At 35.5% G+C, this 11,431-nt stretch overlaps 1 protein-coding gene across 1 annotated transcript; it reads right to left on the minus strand.

Moving 5' to 3' along the window:
* Positions 1–1,377: 1,377 nt before the first annotated feature.
* Positions 1,378–6,192, minus strand: LOC112526973 (60S ribosomal protein L18a-like protein). Its single transcript, XM_025137431.1, has 4 exons — positions 5,826–6,192; positions 3,244–3,322; positions 3,015–3,129; positions 1,378–1,595 (listed from the first exon to the last, which is right to left on the minus strand). Exons 1-4 carry the CDS (start codon positions 6,061–6,063, stop codon positions 1,536–1,538), a joined length of 492 nt encoding a protein of 163 aa, XP_024993199.1. The 5' UTR covers positions 6,064–6,192; the 3' UTR covers positions 1,378–1,535.
* Between the last annotated feature and the right edge of the window lie 5,239 nt (positions 6,193–11,431).

Below are 11,431 nucleotides of genomic sequence, written 5' to 3' on the forward strand. Positions count from 1 at the left end.
AAAATAATAAATAATAGTTGTAATAGTAGTGTATTTATAATTAAATAAAATAAGTAGAAGAAAATTAGTATAAAAAAGAAAAAGACAATAAAAGGACAAAAACATAAAAAGGAAAACAAAAAAGAATGATTATATACAGGATAAGGGTGATATTAGTAACCTTAGGGGTGTTATTAGCCTCCTCTGGTGAAATTTGTTGCCTATTGTTGACAATATATATATATATATATATATATATATATATATAGGTGGAGGTTTAAACACCTCCATTTTATGAGAACACGAGAACATCCTTATCACATGTGATAATGCGCGTGAAAGGACCCTGTGATGTGCGGACGACGTGCTCTACGACTTAGGTCGCACCAAAGGTTGTCTATGTCTATGATTTAGCATCACATGTGATGGTCTCGATGGATTATAGTATAATATCAACAACTTTATCACATGTGATAATACTTGTGAAAGAGCTTAGTGGTGTAAAGACGACTTGGCCCACAACCAAGATCGCATCAAAAATCGTCCGCGTCTCTGATTTAGTATCACATGTGTATTATATGTGATGGAATAATAGTATCACATGCAATTGTCTATGGTAAAAGGGTATCATCACGTTCTCGTAAAAGGAATTTGATTTGAAATGGCCACAGTTGTGTAATTACTTACTATGTCTAAGCAATATGAATTTTATTTTTTATTTAGAAAAAAGATAAAGAATATGATAATGATATGGGTGCAGGCAGATTGCTTTGTTTTGGATCCTAACCAGAAGTGCACAGCAGAATGCTTGACAAGTTGCTGAGGTGATGGTAAACAAATGTTATTGGAATGTGAATTTGTTTTCCTAGGTTTCCTCCAATCTATATTTTGTAATGGCCACATTGCATGGATACACAACTAACAGTTATATAATTCATATCTTATGAATAGTCTATATATATTAGCAGTACGGTGACAGATTTGGTTGGGTTGAGTTGTGCCTAACCTAATTCAGTCTGCATGGCTAATTGTTGAGCTCACAAGTCACAACTGCTATTTTGTTTCTCAAACTTTACAACTTGTTATGACTTATGACATATATTCTTTTTAAATACACGACCTTTTAACATATTTTAGACCCCCTAATAGAAGAATGCATCTTCCTAATACAAGAATACCTCAAAATCTATCACAAGAACATACGTTTTAGAAGATTCAAAGATTACTCTCCTAAATAACTCATTTTCTAATACCATCAACGTTAAGTCTTTCTACCATCATGGAGTAGAGGAAAAGTCCATATACATTTTATCCTCCTCCGACTATGGATATATCGGGTTCGTTTAGCTTTTTATGTCGTATACTTTGTTTTGATGGTGTCTTAGTGACCTGTCTTTAAGCAAAGGCATTTCAAGCTTGTGTGTCAAAATAATTCAAGAATTACAATAAAAATAAAAAGCAAGCATAGTTGCCTTCAAGGTAGCTTCTTACAACAGCCAACCCATGTTTTCTTTCTGGTGACTGACTATACAAATATGCAACTCTTACCAGAAAGCTCACCAATGATATGTGACCCTCCTCACACCAAGACCAACAGCAATCATAGCTAAAAATGCCTGCACACAACCAATTCCAACATATCACTACATGAAAACCAAACCAAACCAAATAAACCCGATAAGATCAACACCCGATCACCACCATCAATACAAAATCATCATCATCAATGATGAATCACAATCCCCACATTGGTGATTCTCGCATATAGAGAAATTACTTAATCCCATATCAAACAATATTGATGCACTCAAGAAATGGCTATGGAAAGAACATTGAATAACTAGACTGAGATAAAAGTTTCAACCAGAAATCATTGTCGTAATCAGAATCCTGAACGCTTAGAGAAAATAAATGCAGCCTAAAATCGAAACTAAAGGTAGTTCAAAGTGAGAGCAATGAAAGCCAAAACCACATCAAAAGAAAATGCAGCTGAAAAGGAAGGGACAGATTGAGAGTTGTGTGACAAGTCTATACCGGTTTTGTGCCAAGGGACGATGGAGGTGGTGTAGTAGTAGCAGAGGAGTGATAGACACACATGCATGCATGCAAACATACATAGATAGGAGAAAGTTCATTTATGAACCGTAAATATTTTAAAAATCATGATAAACCAACTATTAATAACTAGAAGGGTACTCGTGCAATGCAGCGAAATACATCTTCATTTTAATGTTTTGTTTTGTTTTTTGTCTATGTTGATATAATATGGTTTATGTGGTTTTAAGAAAGATAATGTTTTTACTTTTGAATAAAAATAAATTTGAAGACATTATAAAAATTTGAAAAAATATATCGATATTAATATCAAATTAACTATTTAAAAGTTCTCGTTTTTTGTACAATTTCTTTAATTCAATTTTTTTATTATAATTTAATTTAGGTCAAATAGTAAAGTAATTTATTTTTGGCTTAACAATGAATTTTTTATAAAGATAATGATTTTGTTAGATCTCAACGATTATCTTAATTATATTTTACATTTTTATATTTAAAATGAGATGTTATCCTGTATTTGGTTATGTTTATCTGCAGTTAGTTATACGAATTCAAAAATGAAGCTTTAATAAGTTGTACTTACGCACAATTTACTTGTAATCTTAAATTTTAAGTAGTATGCATTAATACACACTACTTCATGCATAAAAATGGTTTTTAAGAGTTTTTGTCAAATGTTTTATAATATAGTATAGATGAATATACGTGTAAATAGTAATGAATATTTATCATGATATGCATCATCAATAGTTGGTTCTCATGGTTCTCAAATGAACCTGCCCCTCCATACATTTATATATGCTACATATGTTGTGCATGTGTTATATACATACGTACATGATACATACATACATAGATACATACATACATAGATACATACAACACCACATATGCATGCATGGACTTATGAAGAAGCGAAAACATCAATACTCATAATTCAGCAAGGTCAAAGAGCATTCTGAATAACCAAACAAACTCACCGCTATCGTGCAGGCAACAAGTCCTGGTTTTTCTCTGTAATCCACCCGCACACAGAGTAGAATGAAAGCCCCGATGTACCATGGAATGGCCCCAAACAAGAAGCCAATAAAGAATCTGCACAAAGAACCAACTCAAAATTTCAGCAATGTGTCATCAAGACACAATTAAATCATGCTTGCATAACGATCTATAGTGTTGGTGTAAAATCTCTTGTTTATATATACTTACAGGAACCAACCAATCCCACAACCACAGCAAGGAAGTGAGCGCTCTATGACCACAGGTGTCCCCGCAGCTACCACAAAGCCTGAAGCAGAATCAAGTAGTGTAACGTAACCATAATAAATAACAAGTAAACAAAAAAACTGATAACAACAGTAGATTTATAGTTCGACATACAGAGCTTCATAGTTAATTCACAGTTTCACACACGACTAGAGACATACCAATTAATCGATGGCTTTTGATCAACTTCATTATGACGAGTCATAAAGCTTTTTTTGGTAACAGTGGGTGTCCGGGCTAGCTTACAACGCACCTTGACTAATCCCACAGGGCCCTAAATATAACAACCAGAAAAATCTGCATTGGCCCCAAAAAGACTTGAACTATCGACTTGAGGTGCTCAGAATGTTATAAGCATTGCCATGCGGTTTTGGATCTTCATGGCTCCTTTTCATGTTAATTGGTGGTTTGACCAATTCCATAGCTAACTATACAAATCAGCTGTCTATATGTTTAAGACTTTAAGTACCTATGAAGTACAGGCCTTCTTGTCCATTGTTGTTCTAAAAGCGGAACATGAAGCCTGAAGGAGGTACAACCCAATAGTCGTCCTTATCCCTTGATGGAGATTGTTTCAAGGATATGAGATGGGAATGATCATATCAAATCTCAAGTCCATTTTCTATCTCAGTCACTGGTGAGGCTAAGATCTGAGATTGAAAGTGATTACTTTTTGGTTTTCTAATCTGTTGCTTATTTTCAATGCTTGGATGAATTCGGATGCAGAAAACCCATGTAATTGATGATTCACTTCAGCAGGTGAGCCTTTTAGTTCCTTGTCGGAGTTGTAAAGAAACCCAACTCATTTTCTTCAACATAATGATACAGCCACAACTCAATCTCCCAGATACTTTTTTTGTTGGTAACCATGGGTGTCCGGCGCAGCTTGTGTGCACCTCAACCAATCCCATGGGCGTGAAGATAACAGCCAGAGAAATTTCCACCTGGCCCTAAGGAGACTCGAAATGGCGGCCTATAGGGAGGAGCCCTAAGGCCTAGCTTTTATTTGCCACTTGAGCTAGGCATCAAGATTCAATCTTTAGGCCCACAACTCCTAGCCCCATCCATGTCAAAGTTTCTACTTTCTTGCTATGTCCCTGGTTTTTTGCCTCTTCTCTTGCCCAAACTAGAACCTACTTCTTCCTTGGTGGCCTTGTCATGGAGCCTGACCTATTTTCTTTAGAGTAGTCCAACAGAATGAAGGCATGTAAGTAAATCTCACAGACTGCAGTGTGGTTGACACGAATTCCTAGTCCCTTCCATATCAACACTCCTCCTTTCACCAAGTCCCGATCTCTCTCCCTCTCTTTCTATATCTCTCAGACACACACCATCCTCAGCTGCAGGGACTCGACCCTCTCCCAACTCAACATGGTTAGAGACCAACAAACATTTTTGGAACCAACCAAAAGCAGAACTTACATTCCAGTAGTGCACAACAATGCTATCCCCCTTCACCCTTTCTACTCAACACTAACACAATAAGGTTAAATAAAAAGAAGTAAATGCTCCTCAAGGCTCAAACCTCTAAACTCTGATACAAAATCTTGATTCACCAATAATCATGCATGAAGAAACTTATTCTTCATGAAGAAGTCAAAAAATGTATGATTTTTCTTCAAAATCCTTTATGCTCTCTTTTATCTGTCACTGAACATCCTTAATAATCTCATTTACAACTCAAGCAACATCCATTGCAACAACTTCTCAAATGATAAGACGAAGAACTAGGCAAAGAATTATCTTTCTAGTTTCACTGCATCAAACAAGCCTTTCAAAGAGAGGATTGGCACCCAGGTGAGATCATTTAGAGAGGTAAGAAGTGAGTAGGATTGACATGGAGGAAGCAGTACAACGAAAAGTAAAAAGAAAACTATCAACGAGTGGAATATACCAAAGGAGTTGGTTTTGGAAACGAGTGTGTGGAAGGATGCAATTCATGTCCTTGAATCCTATAGGGACCTATTGGAGTTCTCCTTACCAATAAAGAGAAACTCAGTGAAACCCAAATTCCAATCATGCCACCAAGAGGTTCTTAAAGTCTTCACTACAGCTGTAAGACACCAAAACATCCACTGCTGCAAATAAAACCTCTAAATGACCCAACAAAATCTAGAAGGAAGATGCATAAAACAACCCAATAATGATTGTTGGATCCAAAAACAATGTCTTTTCCCTCTTAATTTGCTATATTCCAACATCCCAACAAAATATATACTAGTAGTGAATCTATTCCACCTGTAAGATAATTAAATTCTTTTAAGTACATTAGCCCCAAATCTATTTCCAAAGATAATTAAATTTACCAAAGATCAGCACATCTCATCAGAATCAACACCCAAATTCCCCAAGACAATTTCCATCCATAGACCATAGACATATCTAAATCAAATTTAATTTGTTATATATTGCAAGATCAGCATCTAGTTTTATTCAAAGGATCATCAGAAAAATTAATCATAAGGAAAAAAACAAGCATAAGATTGTAAAACATATAATCAAACTAATTATGTACACATACGCACCTGGAACGGTTTGATAGCCATGTGCATAATACGGATTGATATGAATATTGGTCGGAGGACTAGGTTGAGGAAAACCTAAGGAAGGTTGGTAAGTCGGTGGCGGCGGAGGATACGGTTGTTGATGATTTACAACCCCTTGAAACGTACCATAATAATAAGGCGGCTGGGGTTGAGGCGGCGCCGAGGGTTGCTGGCCGACGGTGAAAGCGACGCCCCTGCTCTTCCCTTCTTCGGTCATCTTTGTCGTATTTTAGTGATCGGAGATCGGAATTCGGAGCAAGGTCGTCACCGGCGGGATGTCAACGGCTTCCTGCCGCTGATTTTCTCCTCCTGATTGACGCTGTCTATTGGTTTTGAGAGATCGGCGGTGCTTCCGCGGGTTTCGCTGGAGTAATATTTAATTTACGAAAACAGTATCAATCTTTTGATATATGATCCTCAAGTATGGATAAATTACAATATTAGTCCTTGAAGAACCAAGATCTTCATTCAAGTCCCCAGTTAGAACCAATGGTTTTTTAATTGAGCAGATTACATAAATCGTCCATGTGGCTTAGTGAAGCTCTAAGAATTATTCATCAAGTTTCAAAATTACACCAAATCCTTCATCGTTTTCATTTGCTTACACCCACCATCGTTGGCCCTAATGCACATCTAAAACATCTGTTAAGTGCATTTCATTGAAGTATGGTGTCACACTACATTCAAAAGCAAGGTTTAAGTCGGTGTCTTCATATTCTTTAGAGAAAAGGGAGAAAAATTAAGGGTGAAGAGGGGTTGAGGAACAAATGTTTTGATTCAGAGGAGAAATAGAAGAGAGGGTAGCCATTTGGAAGAGAGTGTTGTTGCAAAAGGGTTTGATTAAGAACGCAAAAGAAAAAACCCATTTGAGATGCTCTTGACGTTTTACACTGAATATGAAATCAAATGTTTACATGAAAATAAATTTGTATAACCCAATAAATACCTTTACCCATAGCCCAAGCACCCTTTAAGCCTAAAAATCCTCTTAATATGCAGTTTCATGGTAAGCTTTAGATGTCGAGAATCATTTCAAACGCGTCAAGAATGAGGCACATGCTTGGTTGGGAAGGCTATTTTAGCGTAAACATCTTGCCTTAAACAGATGAGAGCATCGGGTAAACTACGTGAGTATCCCTCGTAGCAGATCACTTACCCTATCTTTTAGTGATTACAGTATGCTTACAAATTCTTTTGAGGCCATTTGTGTAATTTGTTGAACTCCGTGTCATGTTACTAATGACCTTTGTGTAAAATAAGTGTTATTTCTTGCGTTTCTTAATTGACATCCGATAATTGGTCGTCTTTGGACATTAAAGAGTTTAAATAATGGTTTATCGCTTTTGTGAACATGGTTAGCTTGTTTCCAAAATTTGTATCCCTGTTATTTTCTCCCATTTTTTCCTTCCTGGGTTATTTTGTTTCCTTGAGGACAAGGAAGAGTTTTGCTTGGGGAATTTGTTTGCTCGTTGTTTCGCACATATTTTTGGTGTTAATCTAATCAATTTTGCAACCTAGTTCAGTTAATTTGTGCATATATTAGTGTAATATGCATCTTCTGTTTCATAGTTAGGTCGCATTCAAAAAACTAACAAATTTATTGAGTTTCAGGTGGACTTTATGAAGCTGGCGTTCATCCGATAAGCAAGGATGTCGATGAATCATATGTAAGTGTGGAAAAAAAAGAGAAGATGGAAAAACGCAAAAAAAAAATAGTGAGGATGGAATGCACGACATGTGTAGTGACTAAATCAGGCTTAAATTGAGGACTTTGGACAAAAACAAATGCATGACTTGTGCTATTTTGAAGAGCAAAAACTCACGAACCATGATTTGTGTCCTGACAGTTTTTGCAGAGAACTTTTTGCATATCTAGCCATCTACCTTATATTCTTATCCTCTGCAACTTCTTTGGATATTTTGTAAAAGGGGTTATAAACCCCATCCATGCCTCTAGTTGATATATATATATATATATATATATATATACACACACACACATATATAGGGGCTTAATAAAATGAGAACTGTTTTGTTTGTAATAACCATGAGATCCAATCTCAACCAATCATTTTTAATATATTAATTATTCTTTTTAAATTAATGTAAAAGAACATGTTAGTACATTACTAAATTTAGATTAAATATTTATTTTTTAATTCCATACGTTTCAAACTTCCAATTAAATTTGATTTGACATTCCTAAATTACTCATGAATTTGATTCAAAATTTTTAGATGAAATCATTTATCTTTCATGAAGATTTAGTCTATAATCTTTAACAATATCAATTCAGTCCATTTTTTTTGCAAGATTATCGTCTCCAGTTTTTCTCTGGCAATGATGAATAATGGCAAGAATCCGATTGATTCTTCAATGCCTATCAACTCCGATGAAGGTACTCTAGATGATATGGAGGTCCAAACCTGGGAGAGTAATGAAGTCTTTGATATTGGTCTTTCGCCATTCAAACAGGTTCACAAAAATTGTGAATAAATTGGTTTCATAGAAGATGTTGAATCTCATGGAATGGATGATACAACAGGATACACATCGAACACTGATATTCAGGATGGTAAAAATCCAGGTTTTGAGTTTCATCCATCTGCTTAAAAAGTTTGTTACATCTATCGAATATGTGTGTTCTACCTGATTTGTATCACAGTGTGTTATCTAAAGTTATTGTAACATAACTTATACTGTAATGACTGTGTATGTGTACTATTTTTATCTTCTTGCTTGAGATACTGGTATACTATAATACATGTGTAGGTGTATAAATTTTATCTGCATTTTTTGTTGTAGTAGAACATGTAATCCCTCTATGTATCAATGTCTGCAATACTCTGCATTTTTGTATCACTTATCCAAAGTTATTGTAACATAATGTATATTGTAATAACTGTGTATGTGTATTAATTTTATCTTTTGGCTTGCGATACTGGTATACTATAATACATGTGTAAGTTTATAAATTTTATCTGCATTCTTTGTTGTATTAGAACTTGCAATGCCTCTGTATGTATCAATGTTATATTCGTGTTTGCGGTACTATTGTAACTAAAGACAATAAGTTATTACACTAACCGGTGGTACCATAATAAATCACTAAGTGTCTCTTTGAATTCATGTTTTCAGCTCTTGATCAAACAAATCATTCCTTATCAATCTCACTGGATGGTACTAATTGGTTTACTCCTATAGTCGAAGAAGTTGTGAAGCCCATTATCGGTTCTGTGTATTCGTCTTTGGATGTCGCAAAATCGGTATACCAAAAATACGCTGAGACTGCAGGATTCGAGGTACGACGATCATCCTAGAAGATTAATTCTGATGGTATAATACATAATAAATACTTTGTATGTAGTAAGTTTGGGTTGCCATTGAAAAAGTCGTTTGATTCGATAGTATGCCTTAAACATCAAAGAGAAGTGCTGAACTCGAATATTAAAAGGACTGAATGTAAAACATGTGTCAAGTTTTGATTGATGAAAGGAACAACAACATATGAGTTTTACGGTTTAGAAGAGGAGCATAACCATTTACTTTTGAGGCACAGCGATATAGATTTGACCCGAAAAGGATGCCAAATGAAATTTTCAGATCAACGTTTTGTTCATGATGCCGGTATTTCAAATATGGGTGCCACACGCGCTCATAAGTTGCATGGGTCTCTGAGAGGAGGGTAAGAATATGGTGGTCCAACGGTTGTTGATTATCAAAATTATAAGAGGGACTGTGACAATTTTGTCGGTCATGGTGATGCAAAGGTGTTGGTTGATTTGATGACGAAGAAGAGGGATGCCAATCATAATTTCTTTTTCGAGTACAATTGTGTTGGTAGTGAGTTGCATACTATTTTCTGGGTTGATGAGGTCGCTCGATTCAATTATTCTGAATTTGGAGATGTAATATCCTTTGATGCTACATTCCGAACTAACAGGTTCATATATGCTGCTTTATATGAAAATGGCCTTTTTATAAATTTTAATTACTGACATGTTTATTGTTTTAGACATTTCATCGTTTTTGTTCCCTTCACTGCGGTTGACAACCATAACTGCAATGTCGTTGTTGGATCGGCTTTGGTTGGACATGAACATGTCCAAATTACAAATGGCTACTGCAAGCATTTCGGAAAGCACATTCGAAGCCCCCTCTGATGATTCTTACCGGCCAATGTCCTGCGATGAAGCAGGCAATTGCAACCGTCTTTCCTGATTCAAAATACAGGCTTTGTTTTTGGCACATTATGAATAAAGTCCCCAACAAGGTTAGAAAGGCAGGAAACAACTTATTATTCTATTTCTTTTTTAATTGTGTTGATCTTCTCTTATTGATTTGATGATAATCCCTTTTACCTTTTACAAAATATTATGTTTCTGTTCTTTCAGTTCCAACGATCAACACTGAGTCTGTTCAGTGATTGCTGAAACATGTATTGTAAATCCTACAACGACAACGATACTTCAAGAAGACAAAACTCACACCAAAGAACCTTCAGCAAAAGTCGAAGACTGAGACTGGAAATTAGTGACTAGTGCGTTCGTGATCTGAAGCGACATTCAGTGATTACAACCTAGTCAATATATGTGTGAAGACTGCCAAAGCCTCAAGGAATGCTGAAGAGACCTTAAGTGTTATTCCAGCATTCAACGATCAAATGAAGCTTGTTGTGCAAGATTGTTTTTGTCTTGTCCTTCCACACACAAAGGACAAACCCATACCCTTTCTAGAGTATAGTATGGTACGGAGCCGACTAGTTGACTCTATTACCCACCAACTCCATGAAAGGATGTATGCTCATGCATAAGCATTTGTACTATTTACTGTAACAAAGGAAAATCTTTTCTTTAATATCTTGACGCATGTTCAAACCCTACTGCATTGCATTAAATGTGCATTTAATGCAATGTGTATAAATAGATGTGTGCTCTCTCAATGCAGAGATACCTTACGTGAACTACGTGAAAGAACATACACACATCTAAGAACACTTACGCTCATCTTTAAGCAAGTTAGAATCCCTCTCAAGTATTCTAAAAGTTCTTACCTAAGAAGAACATCTTTCATTCTTTATCTTTCAACAAATCTTTTCTCATTTGCTAAGTATATATGTGTAAATTTAGATTGTTTTAGATAGGTTTTCTTTACCTCGTCTATTTCCGCATACAATCTTGTAAAAATTTGTATTGATCTTTATTTATCAATATATATATATATTTAAATTTAAAAGTTCTTTGTGTTTGTATTCATCCCTCTCTTCTACAAACTGTTTCTATAAAACTCTTGTAGACCCTAACGGGACCAACAAGTGGTATCAGAGCAATGTTGTCTTCTCTTATTGTTTAGTTGTTTTTCTGCATTTTGTTATCTCTCTTTCTAGATAGTTTTACTACTTTCAAATGGCTTTACAAAACACGAGCACAAACTTTCACGACAATGGCTCCCTTGCCAAACTTCCTCGGTTTATCAGAGACAACTTTAGTCTTTGGAAGAATCAGATGTCTTTCTTTATGGAAGGTGTGGATCATGAAATTCCACACTATATAAAAAATGGACCATATGTTCCATATGTTATTTCT

The sequence above is a fragment of the Cynara cardunculus genome (assembly GCF_001531365.2).
Source record: "Cynara cardunculus var. scolymus isolate 2C chromosome LG 14, CcrdV1, whole genome shotgun sequence".
Classification (NCBI taxonomy): Eukaryota; Viridiplantae; Streptophyta; class Magnoliopsida; order Asterales; family Asteraceae; genus Cynara; species Cynara cardunculus.